The 20,402-nt window shown below is 37.3% G+C and overlaps 1 protein-coding gene across 1 annotated transcript; it reads left to right on the forward strand.

Moving 5' to 3' along the window:
- Positions 1-3,249: 3,249 nt before the first annotated feature.
- Positions 3,250-4,170, forward strand: LOC101042513 (olfactory receptor 9G1). Its single transcript, XM_003920100.2, has one exon. The coding sequence runs from the start codon at positions 3,250-3,252 to the stop codon at positions 4,168-4,170; it is 921 nt and encodes a 306-aa protein (XP_003920149.2).
- The last annotated feature ends 16,232 nt before the right edge of the window (positions 4,171-20,402 follow it).

Genomic DNA, 20,402 nt, shown 5'->3' on the forward strand with positions numbered 1-20,402 from the left:
GTATTTCTTTACTCATGTTCAGGGTTGGCTATAAATATGAGACATAGCCAACAATTGAGCCAGTGCTTGGAAACATTTATTGATCCAGCATATATGACATACTCACTAGTGACAAAATTCGAATATCTCAACTTTGTCCTATTGGTTAGGATTTGTAACCAAAAAGAGGGGGACCCATGAAGCCCAATAGCAACTGCTAGCCTAACATGAAGTATGAAAGAAGATGGTTTACTGTTAAGTATTACATCCTCTGAGAAAGACAACATCATTTACTAACTACATAATAATTAGCAACTTTTTTTTTTTTTGAGATGGAGTTTCACTCTTGTTACCCAGGCTGGAGTGCAATGGCACTATCTCAGCTCACCGCAACCTCTGCCTCCTGGGTTCAGGCAATTCTCCTGCCTCAGCCTCCTGAGTAGCTGGGATTATAGGCAAGCACCACCATGCCCAGCTAACTTTTTGTATTTTTAGTAGAGATGGGGTTTCACCATGTTGACCAGGATGGTCTCGATCTCTTGACCTCATGATCCACCCGCCTTGGCCTCCCAAAGTGCCGGGATTACAGGCGTGAGCCACCACGCCCAGCCAATTAGCAACTTATTAAACCTTAGTTTGGTCTATTGTGAAATTATTGCTGTTCATCTTGAAACATACCCATGATGGATGTTGTGAGGAATAAATAAATACAACACTAAACACAGTACTAGATTTAGAGTAAAGTGTTCTTAATTGTTACTTATTACTTTTATAAATGATCAAATTCCTGAATCGTCATTAGAGTGAGAGAATATTAGAATCAGAGGATGTTGAGACCAGCAGTTTTCAACTTTTTTCTGCAGGAAACCTCTTGCAGTTCCCCTGGATTCATGTTTTCAAAGATTCTGCCTCATCCAAAAAAAAATTATTCCTATTTTGTATGAAGTAATCATGTAGATGGGGAAGAGCATTCTCTAGTGAAGGGAAAACGAAAGAAGTTAAACTAATGAGATGTAATACTAGATAATGAGCAGAACTACAAGAGAACAGTAAAGTAGGAAAGGGGCACAAGAATCACAGGGAAGTAGAATGCAATATGGTGATCAGAGAACACCTCTAGCAGGTAACACTAGAAACCATAAAGAACTGAGAAATGTGAGGGAACTAGGTATAAAGATTCCTAAGGGGTAGGGCATTACAACAATAAGGTAGACTGAAGGCAAGACATCGATCATCATAGTACCTTATTCTAGAAACCAAAAGGAAGATAGCATGGCTGGAATGGATTGAACAGAGATGAAAAGAGTAGGAGATGTGAACAAACAGATAAAGAGGGCAAGAGCACAGAGATCCTGCACATCTTTGTAAGGAATTTGGCTTGTATTCGTATTGAGTGAAAAGTCATTGGAGTTCTTAGAACAGAAAACTAGCATGATCTAACTGACATTTAAACAGGATCATTTTGGCTGCCATGTGGTAAGACTCAAGTGAGATAAGAAGAGAAGCAGAAAGACCAATTAGAGGCTAATTATGCCCCTGAAAGAGAGTGAAAACATTAGAGCTGGAAAAAAATTAGTCAGGTTCTAAATATATTTCAAAGGCAGAATCCAGGAGACGTTGCCAATTAGTAAGTGAAAGTGTGAAAGCAAGAGAGTGGTCGAGAAAACATAAAATGACTGTCCCTAACATGGAATAATGCCATTTACTGCAGTGGAGAAGACTGAATGAGGATCAGGTTTAGGAAGAATTATTAGTAAAAATTTCTTTTTAATGATAACACTTAAGCAAATAATATAGCTCATAGAATACAATGATAGAACAGTATTCCCTGTGAACTCAATTTTCTGGAGATGCCCAGGAGATGTTACAGAAGAAATATTAATTAGGCATTTGAATCCCTGAGTCACACTTCAGGGAGGAGGCATAGTCAGGAGAGGTAACATTAGAGTCATGGGCATGTTGAAGCATTTAAAGCCATCAGATTGGATGAGATGACCAGAAACCGATGGCAGATGGGGAAGACAAGAGGTTCAAGCATTGATTCAGGGGGCAAGAGAAATGGAAGAAAACCACACAAGTATGGCAACCTGAAACCCAAGTGAAGATTTTTTTAGAAAGAAGGAGCAATAAACAATGAGAAATGCTGGAGATAGATCTAATCAGAAAAGGACTTCACATTGGGTTTAGCCTGGTAAAGTTATTGAAACTTAAATGAAGTAGAGGTAGCAAAAGCTCAAAAGGAACAATTTTATATTGTTCTCTATTTACTCAGAAATAACACTGTTTATTATCATTGATGTTTATTAATGCTCATATTGAGAGTTGAGTGTGAACAGAATGTTTTTCCTAGGTTCCAAGAGGATGAGCATACAAATAAAAATCATGTACACTTGAATTTTTATTTCCTTACCTACAAAATAACTTAGGCTAATGAGAAATTAGCATGGCAAGAATTGGGCTTAAAGCATAAGACAGATGTACATTTGCTAGGTATACTTCTGTCTATCCATTTCAATAGAACATTTGTAATTCTATATACAGAGAATCCTAGGAGAGTGAGTGGATTACCAGGTAATCATAAGCAATACTGTAGTATATATAAATTATATTTTATTGGTGTTTAAAATTATTTTTGTTATTGTATTTATTATAGAATGTATGAAATACACAGTAAACTCTCTGTATTTTGTAATTTCATCATTGTGTATCATTGTACTGTATACATTTTCCCCAAAACTTTCTATCTATTCTCTTTTTCCTTTTTTTCAATTTCTTAGTATTTTCTTAGGCCTATATGTATATAATATTATGAGATATGAATTTATAATGCCTTCATGTTTCAATATATAGAAGCACTTGAATAAAAAATAATTTTTTAAAAATTTATTTAAGAGGGAAGATCAGTATTTTAAATACAAACAAGTGACACTTAATGGTAGAAATTTACACATTTAGCAAAAAAGAAAATTGACAAGAGGAAGATGATCAAAGTATAAGAAAAACAGGAATTATGAGCACATATTTTCTTTATTTGAACAGTCATTCTTAAAGGAAAAATATTATTAAGCAACTTAAGAAATTTAAAATTGAATACATAATTGCAGTGTCTATTGCAAAATGAAAACTTCCTAAAACAAACAAATAGATTGTTGGTTCTAAACATCAAGGATTACTGCAGATGTGATCTTGTGTAGCGTAATTCTACATATTCATCACAGTGATTCAAACCGAGCTAATGTTCCTTGCTCATATGTGAGATTCCTTACAGCCATGGAGAGGAGCAATCACACAGTGACTGAGTTCATCCTGCTGGGCTTCACCACAGACACAGGGATGCAGCTGGGACTGTTTGTGGTGTTCCTGGGCGTGTACTCTCTGACTGTGGTAGGAAATATCACCCTCATGGTGTTGATCTGTAATGACTCCCGCCTCCACACACCCATGTATTTTTTCATTGGAAATCTATCGTTTCTGGATCTCTGGTACTCCTCTGTCTACACCCCAAAGATCCTAGTGACCTGCATCTCTGAAGACAAAAGCATCTCCTTTGCTGGCTGCCTGTGTCAGTTTTTCTTCTCTGCTGGGCTTGCCTATAGTGAGTGCTACCTGCTGGCTGCCATGGCTTATGACCGCTACGTGGCCATCTCTAAGCCCCTGCTTTATGCCCGGACCATGTCCATAAAGCTATGTGCCTCTCTGGTAGCAGTCTCATATTTGGGGGGCTTTATTAACTCTTCGATCATCACCAAAAAGACGTTCTCCTTTAATTTCTGCCATGAAAACATCGTTGATGACTTTTTCTGTGATTTGCTTCCCTTGGTAAAGCTGGCCTGTGGTGAGAAGGGTGGCTACATGGTTCTAATGTATTTCCTGCTGGCCTCCAACGTCATCTCCCCCGCCCTGCTCATCCTGGCCTCTTACCTCTTTATCATCGCCACTGTCTTGAGGATCTCCTCCTCCCAGGGTCGTCTCAAAGCCTTCTCCACATGCTCTTCTCACCTGACCTCTGTCACTTTATACTATGGCTCCATTCTCTACATCTATGCTTTCCCCCGGGGATCTAGCTATTCTTTAGATACGGACAAAATAGTTTCTACATTTTACACTGTGGTATTCCCCATGTTGAATCCCATGATCTACAGCCTAAGGAATAAGGATGTGAAAGAGGCTCTGAATAAACTCCTCCCGTAAATCAAGATTCTCTCCACCAGAGGAGAAACAAAGATGATTTGAGATTGAGTTTTGTTTGTTTTTTATTTCAAGCAGAGTTACCATTGTGCTCCATCATGACCAATCCCACGCATGATATGTGACAGTTACAGACATGTAATATAAGAAAATTAGGAAAATTTAGAAGAAAAATTCTGAATATATGAGAATTTGAGGTGAATGTCTTGTCTTTCTAAATTAAAAGCAAACATAAAACTTAGGCCCAAAGCCTCTCCTATATATTTGTAAAGTAATGAACAGCCTACCTCATTAGCCTAAGATTTGGTTGACTGGTACAACTACTACACAGAACAGTAGTTGCCAGTGACTGGGGCAGGGTGAGTGGAGAAAAGAGAATTGTTGATCAAAGGGAACAAAGTTTCAGGTAAATGTGAGGAATCAGTTCTGGTGAACTATTGCCGGGCAAGGTGACTACAGTTAATAGTAATGTATTGTGTATCATTTAAACAGTGGATCTTAAATGTTCTCACCACAAAGCAATGATAAGTATATGAGGTGATGGACATCACAATTAGTCTGAGATGTTCAATCCACAATGTATACATATGCTGAAGCATTGTATTTTATCCCCACAAATGTATAAAATTATGATTTATCAATAAAAAAATTTAAAAACAAAAAGATGAATATGATAAGTGGCATTTAATTTTGATTAGTTCTTCAGTGTAAGACAGAACTAATGTAATTTGTTTATAAACATACATACTTCCTTGTTTGAAGTGGCATAAGCAGTACAGAAAGAAAATACTAGAAACTGAATCAGGCAGGTAAATCCAGAAAATGTAAGAGAGTCACACAGAGCGAAAGAGTAAATCCACATTGGCAATCATGGACATTAACACGGTAAGTGGGTGCAAGAAATAAAATCAATACAAGTTGTAACACTCAGTAACACAGCTGAAACAGAGTCCAACAGTGTAATTCTAAGACGCTCAATTTAGGCAATGTTCTAAAAAGGAACACTATTTACGCCAACCCAGTCTTTGGTTGTCTAAAATACTTGTTCTATTTCCCACTAATGATATTAAAATTCCTATAAAATATATTTCTTAATGTTAACAGACTCAATTAGTATATTACAGTGGCAGTAAATCAATTACTTTATGTTGCTTGACTGTAACTAGAAAATACATCATTTCAGAGGGAAGCATCAATTACAGAAAATAAAACTGATGTGACATAACTATTCTTAAAACACCATGGTGTCATAAACCCTGACAGGTAACTACAGAGGAGAGTCCTCAAACTACTTGAGGGCTTCTTTTCTAATATTTTTAGGAGAGGCTACCAAAATTTATTCTTCAAATAAGAATATGCCCATATATTGTAAATATGGCTGGTCTATGTACATATTTATATTGTTTTATGCTTGGAAGTTAGCTCTGGAATCATGTCTAAGTAATATTACAGATATCTTAGTGAAAAGGTAAAGTACAGCTAATAATAATGTTAGGAAGATATAAAAATAAAGAAGAACATAAAATATAATGAAGCATGTGGCCAGATGTTTTATCAAATAGTTTAGAAATCTGTTTAAGTATAAAATTAGCAGTAAGTTTTTCACTCACTTTTGGAAATGTTTCATCTGAAAATTATGGATTCAAAGTATTCAGAAAAATATTTTATATTAATTTGAAATTAAAATATAAATTCCTAAGGGAATTTGATTACTGAGGTCACAAAGTTTAAATTCTTGAGATAAAGTGGTTTGTAAGATTTTTCTTATATATGTTTTCATAAATAAAACATTTTTTGAAGTTCAAAAGCATATGAGTGGTCTGTTCCTCATAAAAATTTTCTTAAACTTAATGTCCTTTGATAAATGCACAACTCCTAGTGGTTGTATTAGTCTGGATTCTTCAGAAAAGCAGAACCAATAGAATGTGTGCATATGTGTGTGTGTATTCAATTTGCATATTGTATTTACAATATACACATGTTAATTTTGAGCAGTGTGGCATAGGAGACTTGAGACCAAGGAGAGCTGTGGGTGCACTTCCAGCTGGCAGCTTAGAGACTCAGGAGAGTCAATGGTGCAGGTTAAGTCCAACAGCAGAGTGAGTGCCCGAGAAGTCCCTCTTGCTTAGGGACGTCTATTCTTTTTCTTCTTTTTTCTATTTTGGCCATTAACTGATTGGTTTGCTTATTTAAGATTGACTTGTTAGTAGTTTTTCAAGATGGTAGATTGGAGGTTTGGTTAGTGTGTATCTCACACTTGGACAGACTAAATAGTGCAAAGACGTGCTGTGGGGATTTTTCCAAGAAGCAACACAGGAACTTAACAGGAAAACTGAAAGAAACCACAGACCCTTTGAAAGAAGTTGTGGCTGCAGCCCTCACCATGCCAGGTGGAAAACTGTGAGTTTCCAGAGCATGAGATAGGAAGGAACTACATCAGGGTATACACACTCACTGGGGAACCTGGCAATCCAGGCCACGGAGGAAGGCCTTAATGCTACCCAGCACTGGAGTTGAGCTACTGAGCAGTGGGGAGTAAATGAGAAGGAGCAGCATTAGGACATGCTTTGTTTGCACTCCCAGTCATCAGTGGGGACAGAGGGAAGCCATTCCTAATCCTACCTCACAGAGGACTTTGCAGAAGTCAGCCAGCTAACATAGGTGGGGCAGTAAGAGAAGCTCCCAACTGAGATCTGTGATATAATCCTGAATGGGGATGAAACCCATTGTCCAGAACTGAGGCACAGGTAGAAAGTTTGCTAAAGCCTTATACGCGTGGAAGTTGGGTGTCATTGCTTCATGGGATGAATGGGAGAGCCATCTTCTGAAAGCCGTGGTGTGTCTCCCTTAGGAAGGTCAGTGGCCTGGGGTCTATTTGAGTTCTGAGTGCAGGCTGCCTGACAATCAAGGTGTAATACTGCAGGTGTGAGACCTGTCTTGCCACATGTGTGGCAGCTGGGTGGGGCTTACTGTGGCCTGCTACTCCTCGCTCCACTGTGGACTCTTCTGTTCAGCAGAGGCAGCTATACTCCTCACTGAAACGTCAACCTAGTGGCCATGGAACTGCCATCCAATCCTCATTGGGGTAGCTGCATGTGCCCACATATGGGCAGCCAGAGTGCAGACTTGCCTGACCCAGCCCTCATCTAGCTTTACCCCCTAACCAACCTCTTAGCTGAACACAAAGAACAGAGACTTTTGAGAGCTCTATGGCCATGTTCATTGCTTGAAACACCAGAGTACCTCCTCTGGGTAACATAAGTCAATCACAAATCCCACTGCTACCACCACAGCTGGCGCACAACCTCCTATATGAAGTCTATCAATTTCAGTATCTGCAGTACATTATGGTATCTGCGGGCAGAGCAATGCAGCAGGCAGGAAGGGAAGAAACTTTTGTGTGACTTCATCTATCAATATTGCCTCCATCACCCTGGATAACCAGGAGATTTTTATGTTTGCTTTTAATTTAGAAAGACAAGACATTCACCTCAAATTCTTATATATTCAGAATTTTTCTTCTAAATTTTCCTAATTTTCTTATATTGCATGTCTGTAACTGTCACGTATCATGGGTGGGACTGGTCATGATGGAGCACAATGGTAACTCTGCTTGAAATACAAAAACAAAAACAAAAAAAGCAAATGACTCAATCTCAAATCATCTTTGTTTCTCCTCTGGTGGAGAGAATCTTGATTTATGGGAGGAGTTTATTCAGAGCCTCTTTCACATCCTTATTCCTTAGGCTATAGATCATGGGATTCAACATGGGGAATACCACAGTGTAAAATGTAGAAACTATTTTGTCCGTATCTAAAGAATATCTAGATCCCCGGGGGAAAGCATAGATGTAGAGAATGGAGCCATAGTATAAAGTGACAGAGGTCAGGTGAGAAGAGCATGTGGAGAAGGCTTTGAGACGACCCTGGGAGGAGGAGATCCTCAAGACAGTGGCGATGATAAAGAGGTAAGAGGCCAGGATGAGCAGGGCAGGGAGATGATGTTGGAGGCCAGCAGGAAATACATCAGAACCATGTAGCCTCTGATTCAATTTCTACCTACAGAGGTAGAAACTACCCAGATCTCATCTTTCCAGTCTGTTTAAGGAGATCTCCTTAATCACAGAAGAGTCGCCCATATGTTAGATATATGCAATCATTGGTCTTTCTATCTTTCCCCAAAATGATTTCTGGCCCCTGCCCCAGGATAAGCTTTCCCTGAGCAGCTCTGTCTGCTACACTGCATGTGTGGTCCCTCACAAATCTAGGGTGCTTTGTGATGATCTCTGTCCCTTGTCTTCCATCAGTCCTTTCTCCATTCTGAACTTCAAGAGTGGGCTTGCATGAATCAACACTGGGTGAGTTGGGTGGAGGAATTTTTCTTCAAATCCACTTGCAATGGTGATACACTATTCCCATGGCACAATAAAGAGGTGACTTGCAGGTTTTCAAACATTCAAAGATACAGTATTTTGCTTGACACAGTGTTTTCTCATCCCTTTATTTCCAGAACTCAGACATGAATCCTTGGGGATTCCATCAAAAAGCACTTCTCTCAAGAATGTGTTGAATTTTGTTTACTATTATAGCAGAGAGTGTCTTACAGGGAGCAATTTCAAGAACTTTATTTGCATGTGAACCTTTCAACAATGATAATTTTCATTTCAAGTGTCAGAGAAAGAAAACTAAAATGAAGATTCTGCTACTTTCTGTGTATCTATACCCAGTATAATTTTGGGTATGAACTATATGCTTGGTGCCATTGAACCCACCTAGAGATGCACCCAGGCCAAAACAATCTTTCTCACCACACTGGTGAGAATGTACCTCACTGCTATTTTTCCACCTCTAGACATTAGTGTCAGTTCAAAGCCTATATCAAAGCCAAAAAGTCTGGGATGTGTTTTGCAGAATGTAGGATTACTCTGGTAAATGCCTGAAAATTATTCACAAAAATGCTTGGAAAAAGATGTAAGTACAGTCATGCCCTTCTGAATGACATTCCAGTCAATGATGAACTGCATATACAATGGAGGCCCCATAAGATTATAATGGAACTATATGATGGAGCTATATAATTGAGATTATATATTAGGTGGGAGGCACCTAATCCCAGCTACTCAGGAGACTGAGGCAGGAGAATTGCTTGAACTCAGGAGGCAGAGGTTGCAGTGAACTGAGACTGTGCCACTACACTCCAGTGTGGGCAACAGAGTGAGACCCCATCTCAAAAAAAAAAATCTGATCTGGTAATATTTACAGGGCCTTATCAAATTCTATTGGCAAGTATCTGGGGAACAGGTGTAGAAATGGATTCTTATGGGACCAAAGAGAAAAAAATATTAAGTTTCATATAGCCAAGTTTATTGACTTGGGCATATTCAATAAGGATTTGAGATTTAATGTGATAGCTTGAGTTCCTGGAATAATGGCAATAATTTTCTCAGCTGTTTAACTGAATATTAAACCAAAAGAGTTTACAGTAAAAATGTTTAATCAACTTGAACTATTGAAGATGATGTCTGAAAGTACATGAAGATAGATATAGTATAACTGATGCCACATGTGTAATCTGCTGACACTAATAAACCTCCTCTTGTCAAACTCTATGTCTGTCTGTCTATTTATCTATCTGTCTATTGCCTATTGGTTCTGTCTCTCTGGAGAACCCTTACTAATATACCCTAGAACTAATAACTTCTGAGAGCTGTTGCCACCTCTATACTTAATGGTACAAGAAGAGAGAGAGGTTGTGGGCACTGAAGAAAGAGTTTTGAACAAGGGTCACCTGTTAGGAGCTATGGTCTGAGGCCATGGATACACCAGCTGTGCCATCTCTGGAGATAAGGAGCCTGGGGGAAGCCCTCTGCCTTCACTCTCCTCCCGGCCATTGATAACCATTGGGTAAACCTATTAAATAGAAAGCAAAGATCCCACTGATGCAATTAATACAGGTGAAGATCTTGGAGCAAAAAAAGGAGTTTAGAAGGATGGAGAATGGATTTGGTGGGACAAATGAGATAATATCCAACATACAGTAGAAATATTAGTAAGAAAGTCCATATGTGCTTTAATAGGTGATATATACATATGAATATTTACAACACACATAATATATGTGTATACATATTATAGTTAAGCTTTTATCAACTCAAGGGAGAATGAGAATAAAAATTACAATGAATTACATTTTTCACCAGGGAATCATAGTCTCCAGAATTTTTCCTCCTTTCTTAGTAATAAACCCTGATTTGTCAACACACAATTTTGCTTAATTGCCTTGTTAGCTATTGTCCAAACTGTGAAATCCTGAGAGGTTTCAGGAATCTGTAACCCTGGGAATTCATATTCTGACATAAAAGATTCTGGGAAAGACAAACTTAAATTCTGTTGAGATGATGGTGTTGTTGAGAATTTTAGGTAAGTTGCTTAATTCAAATGTTAAATATAGATGGAAAATTGTGCTACTTCCTCACAACCAGTCCAATAACCATTTACATAGTAATATGTAATAAGTGCTAAGCCGGGCGCGGTGGCTCAAGCCTGTAATCCCAGCACTTTGGGAGGCCGAGGCGGGTGGATCACGAGGACAAGAGATCGAGACGATCCTGGTCAACATGGTGAAACCCCGTCTCTACTAAAAATACAAAAAATTAGCTGGGCATGGTGGCATGTGCCTGTAATCCCAGCTCTACTCAGGAGGCTGAGGCAGGAGAGTTGCCTGAACCCAGGAGGCGGAGGTTGCGGTGAGCCGAGATCGCGCCATTACACTCCAGCCTGGGTAACAAGAGTGAAACTCCGTCTCAAAAAAAAAAAAAAAAAGAAAGAAAGAAAAAGTGCTAATGAAAGCTATTTTTTTCCTTGAGACAGGATCTCACTCTGTTGCCCAGGCTGGAGTGCAATGGTGGTGCTATCATGCCTCACTGCAGCCTCAGTCTCCCAAGCTCAAGCAATCTTCCCACCTCAGCCTCTGGAGTAACATGGACTATAGGCACACCCCACCACATCTGCCAATTTATTATTATTATTTTTTGTAGAAACAAGGTTTCATCATGTTGCCCAGTCTGGTCTTGAACTCCTGAGCTCAGCCTTCTCTTCATGCTTTCCCCAGCTCTATTTGTCAGGAGATGTATATATATACATATATCTTTTTAACTTTTTTTGGCAAAAATATATTTTCATACTCATAACTTTTTTTCTAGCCTTGTCTCTCTCCTATTACTGGTTCTTTTCCATTGCATTCTGTCCTATCCTTTTATACTTCTTAAATTTATATTTTGCAAAACAACCTTTAAATAACCCCTAAATTGGACAAATTATTCTTTTTTCTTGATAAAGAATATACTTTTATGACTTTCTTACAATTTTTCACTAAAACACATCTTACTTTTTTGAGAGATTTTATATTATAGTTCATACATATTAATTAGTATTTTTAATTTAATAACCTTAAATTTTAGTGAAAACCTAGGAAGCCAGAAATCTTCAATTATCTGTCATATCAGTATTTTATACAGAAAAACTTTTATAATTTTAGAAAGATATTTTTCCGCAACATAATTGTATGTATATTAGTAGAATCAAGTCTATTTAGCCTTTTAATATCATTTAAAAATCCAGGAAAAGAAACTTACATTATGGTCAGAATTTTGTTTAATCTTATGTTCTTATTTGGAAATGGCTACACATTTAATGAATGTCTATCTTTTCATTCAATATAACATAACTTTAAGATTTCAAATTACATGAAAACTGTACTTACATTTACTTCATTTCTATTATCTAATTTATTCAATTTTTTACAGTTTACAGAGATTCGTAATGAATGAGATATGAAATAAAGCTAATCATAATTTCTAGTTATTTTCCTATTTTTAAAGCTTATGAATATCAGCTATTCACCTAAGTAGAAATCTTAAACATAAAAATATGAATATTTAACTTATAACTTAGAAGATACAGCTATTTTTGCCAAACAAACATTATTAAACTAGTCTTAATTACAAAGAGATGCACAAAGATTATTCTATTTTTGTCTGGGTTTATAGTTTTATAATCTTTGTGTCAACCCCAATACCCTAAAACATCTAGCAAAGACAAATATAAAACTTTGACCAGTACAAAACCATATGTGGACAATTTTGAAGATATTTACAGTTTCATTTTATTGATACTTTTCAAACCAGCTTATTTATTATAGATTTACTTAAGTCATGTGAACTAAAAAGTGGATTATTATACACTGTATGTAAATGTTAATTTATGTAAGCTAATGTGAATAGAATTTAAGAAATTTTTTGCCAAGTATGCCAGATATTACCATGTAGAAACAACATGCAACATAATATGTGTTTATACACATAAATACACCTAAACACATATTTGAACACATGAATGAAGATGTGATAGCTTTAATCAATAGGTAATCTAATGAAGGCTGCAAACCAAAATTTTGGGTAATGCAATTTTTATAGTAGTTTTGGCTTTTTTCTTGTTTATTTGTTTGTTTTTCTTAGTCTCTTTAACATTTCTACTTTATTTAGTCTCAAATGAGTTTAGGGTTAAATTTTCCATTGTTTAAATTTTAGCCAGGACTGGTTGAATTGTATTAGAAAAACAAAATCTCCAAACAGTATTGAACTAGTAACAAATCTATCCTTTTTTTTTTCTTTTTTTCTTTTTTTTTTTTTTTTTGGCATGTCTGTTTTGCCTAATTAGCAAAGCAGGCAAGAAAGAATTTTAGCAGGATTTGTCAGGTTTTTGGCAGGGACTGGGGGATTGGTCTTTGTGTGGCAGAAAAAGCAATTTTTTTTTTATGTTTGTGGTTAATTTTTTTTTCTTTTTTTTCTTTTTTTTAATTTTTTTATTGCATTTTAGGTTTTGGGGTACATGTGAAGGACATGCAAGATTGTTACATAGGTACACACATGGCAGTGTGATTTTCTGCCTATGCCAGGCAGAGATGCCTTGTATTGTTCTGAGTGACCTGGTTAGACCTGAGAGCCTAACATTAATATATGTATATATACACACACACACACACATATATATATGTGCATATATATAGTTCTTTTTATAGATTACTAATTTTTCAGTAAATTATTTCTTCACCATAAACAAATCTTAGTCAGGTAAACCTAAATTTACATTTTCTAATGATGCCTAGGTTGTTGGTAACCATGGAGCTCTTACAATTTGTGAATCTATTAATTTAAAACCCCTTTAAGACTTTTTAAAAAATCTTGACTAGAATGCCATAAGCAGTGAGTTTTATGTCAATGCCAGGAGAAAAGTCAGCAAATTCAAAGTAGGTAGTAAGAAAGAGAGAGAGAGAGAGAGAGAGAGAGAGAGAACTTAGAAGGCTCTAAATATTAGCATGACAGTTGCAGGTCTTTAAAAACAGTTTAAATAATGAACACTTGGGCTCTGAATTTTTTTTGATGTAGCATTGCTTATCAATTTTAAAGTATGCGTAAGTATGGGCCATAAAATTTGGCTAGCTGGAGTCCCAAAAACCTGTCATGCCTTTATGTTTAAAAAACCCATTCTGTTTCTTACCCATCTCTTGAGAGCAAAGAAATTCCTACTATTACTATCAGGAAATGTCAGACGTTTAGACCAGTGTTTAACATGGTAACAATTGCACTCATGGCTTTTAATTGGCCTTTCTGCACCTACCATTTAGAATGCATTTTTGCTTTCAGAATAATTTTAGAAAAAGACAAGGGAAAAGAATCAAACCAAATCAAAAGAAACCAAGATAAGAGTGTTCATAAAAATTTCCAACTCAGCATACAAATCAAACAAAATATTAAACTAGGCACAGAGACTAAAAGTGAATTCACCAGAAAAGACATGTCTCTGAGATAGAATGCAAATTCTGTAGAACCGGAATACTCAATACAGAAAGACACGTATTTTTAACAAAAAACATTTACCACAAAAGACAAAAGGTCTTTTATCACCCCAGGAGGGATGCATGGTCCCTTATTAAGGTAACTACATAAAAAACAGATCCTGACTGATATCAAAAAGCCTTTATTGAAAGAGGCAGCCTCAGCCTAAGAGAATACTCATTAGGGCAGAAAAGTGTGCCAAGGAAGTAAAGGAAAGTGCAAAAGGATCGAGTGACCACTGCACATCTGTTCAAGAATCACCAATTTTGTTCAATCATTATCTTTTTCAGGTTCTATTTCTGCAACCATATATGTCAAATATATGGTTTCAGAATAAATAACAAACACAGAGTGGCTATCTAAAAGAAAAGTATATTTATTTGAGGATAGAGTGTTGCCATGGGAATACAAATGCCACAGTAAACTACAAGCATATTCAGGAGGTAATGGGAAAAAAACAGTGTTTAATTTTTTTTAGTGGAAATTACGTGATTATTTTGAAATAATAATCCTTGGCTACAAAGATGGATGACAAGGGTGATGCTGGGTTTTTTTACTGTTGTTTTGTTTTGTTTATTTGTTTTGCTAAAACATGCAGAGAATTTTTATTTATCACAAATGTTAATACTTATATTCACTTGCAGAACAGAGTCACAGAGATCTATGCAGGCAAGGTATTAGTAGGATTCAAGGGCTTAGCACAACATCTAGTACACAGTAGGTTGCTCACTAAGGACTTGTCATATTTTGCTAAAATGCCAAATTTTGGTACAGTAGATTGTCAATTAGCCATTTCTTATACAGATGTCTTTTTGGAACGTTGTCATAAAACACTTTTACCAATTAAAAATTTCAGTTCTTTTTTTTTTTTTTTTAATCATAGTTCAAGGTCAGGTAGTAGATACCCACTGCCCCCTCCCCCGCCAGACAACAGAATAGTATTCCTTTTTTTTTTTTTTTTTACACGAAGCAGGTTTATTGCTTACAGACAGGCATCAAAAGACACGGAAACCTGGGATTCATAAGGAGCCCGCCTCCCGAGACTCAATTTTCCTAGGGTGGGTGAAGCCTTATTTCTTTTTTTTTATTGCATTTTAGGTTTTGGGGTACATGTGAAGAACATGCAAGATTGTTGCATAGGTACACACTTGGCAGTGTGGTTTGCTACCTTCCTCCCCCTCACCAATATCTGGCATTTCTCTCCATGCCATCCCCCTCCAAATTCCCACCCCCCACTGTCCTTCCCCTATTTCCCTCCAACAGACCCCAGTGTGTGATGCTCCCCTCCCTGTGTCCATGTGTTCTCATTGTTCAACACCCAGCTATGAGTGAGAACATGTGGTGTTTGATTTTCTGCTCCTGTGTCAGTTTGCTGAGAATGATGGTTTCCAGGTTCATCCATGTCCCTACAAAGCACACAAACTCATCGTTTTTGATGGCTGCATAATATTCCATGGTGTATATGTGCCACATTTTCCCTGTCCAGTCTATCATCGATGGGCATTTGGGTTGGTTCCAGGTCTTTGCTATTGTAAACAGTGCTGCAATGAACATTTGTGTGCATGTGTCCTTATAGCAGAACTATTTATAATCCTTTGGATATATACCCAGTAATGGGATTGCTGGGTCAAGTGGAACTTCTATTGCTAGGTCCTTGAGTAATCACCACAGTGTCTTCCACAATGGTTGAACTAATTTACACTCCCACCAACAGTGTAAAAGTGTTCCTATTTCTCCACATTCTCTCCAGCATCTGTTGTCTCCAGATTTTTTAATGATTGCCATTCTAACTGGCATGAGATTGTATCTCAATGTAGCTTTGATTTGTGTTTCATCTAATGATGATGAGCATTTTTTCATATGTTTATTGGCCTCCTGTATATCTTCTTTTGTAAAGTATCTGTTCATATCCTTTGCCCACTTTTGAATGGGCTTCTTTGTTTTTTTCTTGTAAATCTGTTTTAGTTCTTTGTAAATTCTGGATATCAGCCCTTTATCAGATGGGTAAACTGCAAATTTTTTTTCCCATTCTGTTGGTTGCCGATTCACTCTAATCACTGTTTCTTTTGTTGTGCAGAAGCTGTGGAGTTTGATTAGGTCCCATTTGTCTATTTTGGCTTTTGTTGCCAATGCTTTTGGTGTTTCGGTCCCCACTGAAGTCTTATTTTCTTGTGCCCTATTTGTACCTCAGCTGAGGGAACCCTGAAAGAAGCCTGCCCACTGTTTTATAACCTGGGCATCGCATGGTACACTGGGCTAAAGCACTGAAGGAAGTGTTGTTCTGAGACACAGTAACAGAGGCTGAGCCTTATCACAGGACGCTGCATTCCCAGCTCATTCTACAGTCACTCTTGAGCACCATAAGTGAGAGAAGGCAAAGAGCTGGGCTGGCCCAAGGCCACTTGGAGAGCTGTCCTGAATTTTCCGTAATATTTTCCTTTTCTTCTCTTAAAATGAAGAAAGTACACCTCATTCTAAGAAAGGCCATTTTTCTCTACTTAAGTTAATGGTAACATTCCATTTTTATCTTTTGGAGAACTCAATTTTTTCAGATTATCCTCCCTCTTTTGATTTAGCACGTTTTCCCTTTTTTCTGCATGGTTCCTCTCAGATTACAAACATTACAGTATTCCCACAAAAAATATCAATGACCGCCCTCAGATATCCTTTTGGGTATATTTCGTTGCTCATTTTCTCGCTCCATTTTCTAATCATATCTCTGTTTTTATCACATTTATCCAGATGTTATTATTACACATTGCTTTTTTGTATCAAAATATCTCATATACCCTACAAACATGTATAGCTGCTAGGTACCAACAATTAAAAATTTTAAAAAGTGTATTTTCCTCAGTGAACCAAAATATTTTACATTGATAATTTTTTAAATTTTATTTTATTTTATTGCATTTTAGCTTTGGGGGTACATGTGAAGAACATGCAAGATTGTTGCATGGATACACACGTGGCAGTGTGATTTGCTGCCTTCCTCCCCATCACCTATATCTGGCATTTCTCCCCATGTTATCCCTCCCCAACTCCCCACTCCCCACTGTACCTCCCTTATTTCCCTTCAACAGACCCCAGTGTATAGTGCTCCCCTCCCTGTGTCCATGTGTTCTCATTGTTCAACACCCACCTATGAGTAAGAACATGAGGTGTTTGATTTTCTGCTCTTGTGTCAGTTTGCTGAGAATGATGGCTTCCAGGTTCATCCATGTCCCTACAAAGGAAAGGAACTCATCGTTTTTGATGGCTGCATAATATTCCTTGGTGTATATGTACCACATTTTCCCTGTCCAGTCTATCATTGATGGGCACAAGAAAAAAACAAACAAGCCCATTCAAAAATGGGCAAAGGATATGAACAGATACTTTACAAAAGAAGACATACAGGAGGCCAACAAACATGAAAAAATACTCATCATCAATGGTCATCAGAGAAATGCAAATCAAAACTACATTGAGATACCATCTTATGCCTGTTAGAATGGCGATCATTAAAAAATCTGGAGACAACAGATGCTGAAGAGGATGTGAAGAAATGGGAACAATTTTACACTGTTGGTGGGAGTGTAAATTAGTTCAACCATTGTGGAAGACAGTGTGGCAATTCCTCAAGTACCTAGAAATAGAAATTCCATTTGACCCAGCAATCCCATTACTGGGTATATATCCAAAGGATTATAAATCGTTCTAATAAGGACACATGCACACGAACGTTCATCGCAGCACTGTTTACAATAGCAAAAACCTGGAACAGAATAGTATTCTTATTAAAAGTTCCTAAGACCAAGCAATTCCAGCATGTGAATTGAGACAGGACATACCCAGGAAGATGAGAAACTGTAGCCCTCATCTAGAGAAAATATGTTTCATCACTGTTGCTCCTTGCAGCTTGCAGGTCCTCTTCAGCATCCTCTCCATTAAACCCATTAACATGCAGAATCCTCATCTGCTTCACAATGTGCTTTTACCAGGTTCTCCAGCACCCAGCAGTAGCAGATGGGGTACATGGCCTGGTAGATACCCAGTTGGACAGGCAGTTTCTGGGCAGATGTCCTTGCAGAAATTCTTTTTGTGTAAGGTTGTGATGACCTTTGTGCAAGGATGTGGTTTTTGCAGTCTTTCATGATAGTTTTATCAGACATACAAGCATGAGAAACCTTCTTAATTTCCTTCTCTGGCTCTTTTTGTCACTTTTTAAATTATGTTTTGTGTATGTATGTATTATAGAGACATAGTCACACTGTGTTGCCCACACTGTTTATGAACGCCTGGGCTCAAGAGACCCTCCCACCTCAGCCTCCCAAAGTGCTGGGATTAAAGGAATGAGCCACCATGCCCAGCCATATTTGTCACTTTTTTTTTCAACATGAGTGACTTCATTTTGATTCTGACAACTTTTATAAATACAACTGATATTCATTTTAGCATTTCTCAACATAATCTACAGGCAATCATTACAAGCACTTGGATTGCTTTAATGAAAGCAGATTCCTCGGGGCTCACCTGCAGCCTGCTGAGTTAAAAACACTGGGGCATTCTGAGGTGCAAAAAATTTGAGAACCACTTGTTACTTTAGTGTTTATCACATGCTAGGTATCGTACATAGTCCTTACTTGAGTAAACTCCTTTATAACAACCCTAAAAAGAGATAAATTATCCTTATCTTATAAGTGAAGAAATTTACATTGTTGACTAGTGATGGAGAACTTGAATTCTTCTCAATCATTGAAAGACAAATGCTTTTTCTAGGATATCCCATCTGTCTCTAGTGTGAGCAGTTAGCTCTGATGTCTTAGACATGCTTCCTAAACATCATGACATATGACATGCAATCTGTTGCTCAGATGAAAAACACTTTCTTCACAGACACACCATTTGGGAAAGCAAATATTTGGTTAGGCTGACTATATTGTGGACTGATTTCTTTGTCCCTGCACCTGTCTTCAAAAAACACAGATGACCTGAGATTGCTTGTGCCACAAAATGCATGTGGAATATCAAGCAATTATTTAATGGTTTTAGGGTGTAATGACATCATTAGAGGACAACCAGAAAATCAATTCTCTTGACTTGTTTCTCTTCTGAGTCAGGGTTACCCATTTGTTTATTTCATAAATATTTATTGTATGTCTATTATATGCCAGGTACTATTCTAGGCAGTAGGGGTATGATATGTAACATGCAAAGGAAACAAAAATCTGTGCTCTCACAGAGTTTATCCTGCGGGCTTCTATCTCTACTTCACCACAGTAACCCAGTGAAAAAAAGCAAGTTGACAGCTGTGTTGCCCCAGGTAATTTGACCACTTTGGAATGTTTTTGTTATTTTGTATTTCTTTACATAATTCCTAGAAAAATCTATAAAGATTCACAAAGTAAAATGCAAAGTTTTGGAATGGAGTCTCCATAGATGATAATATCCTTTAAAGAGTGTTCTTTTTTATTTTGTATTCAATGTTTTATTCAATTATTGTCATTATACTTTTTGATATAAAATTGTCTAAAATGCATCTAATGGAAGGTTCTTCAACCTAGCTTCAGGGTCTTTTCAATATGTCCCTATAATTTTTGAATATTAGTTTCTGCCACGAGATGTCCCAGACTCATCTTCTCCATTCCTTAATCCAAACCTGGGTTAGCCATTTCTTCAAGGAGTTTTTGGTCCTTTTAGTGGAAAAATGGTATTTAGTTACCAAAACTTGTGCATCTTGTGTGCTCATGGCTGCTGGTTTTTTACTTTTCTTTATTTTTATTGTTCTTTTAGTTTGAGTTCTGGGATACATGTGCAGAAGGTGCAGGTTTGTCTATAGGTATACATGTGCCATGGTGGTTTGCTGCATTTATCAACTCGTCATCTAGGTTTAAAACCCACATGCATTTGTCCTAATGATCTCCTTCCTCTTGGCCCCCCACCTCCCAACAGGCCCCAGTGTGTGATGTTCCCCTCGCTGTGTCCATGTGTTCTCATTATTCAACTCGCACTTATGAGTGAGAACATGCGGTGTTTGGTTTTCTGTTCATGTGTTAGTTTGCTGAGAATGATGGCTTCCAGTTTCATCAATGTCCCTGAAAAGGACATGAACTCATTCTTTTTTATGGCTGTGTAGTATTCCATGGTGCATATGTGGCACATTTTATTTATCCAGTCTATCATTGATGGGCATTTAAGTATGTGGTTGCATGTTTTATGATCACAAAGATCAGAGGACTGCTGGATATTTGATATGTAGTAGACAAGTATGAATGCATCCTGCCTTTATAAAAATGTTCCATTTCTTACATCCAGACTCCCAATTCATATTTGTACATTAGAAAGATTGTTATAATCACA

Source organism: Saimiri boliviensis, chromosome 6 (assembly GCF_048565385.1).
Source record: "Saimiri boliviensis isolate mSaiBol1 chromosome 6, mSaiBol1.pri, whole genome shotgun sequence".
NCBI lineage: Eukaryota > Metazoa > Chordata > Mammalia > Primates > Cebidae > Saimiri > Saimiri boliviensis.

What these genes read in the sequence shown, in the direction of transcription:
- LOC101042513 (XM_003920100.2), top strand. Translation starts at nt 3,250, where the DNA reads ATGGAGAGGAGCAATCACACAGTGACTGAGTTCATCCTGCTGGGCTTC.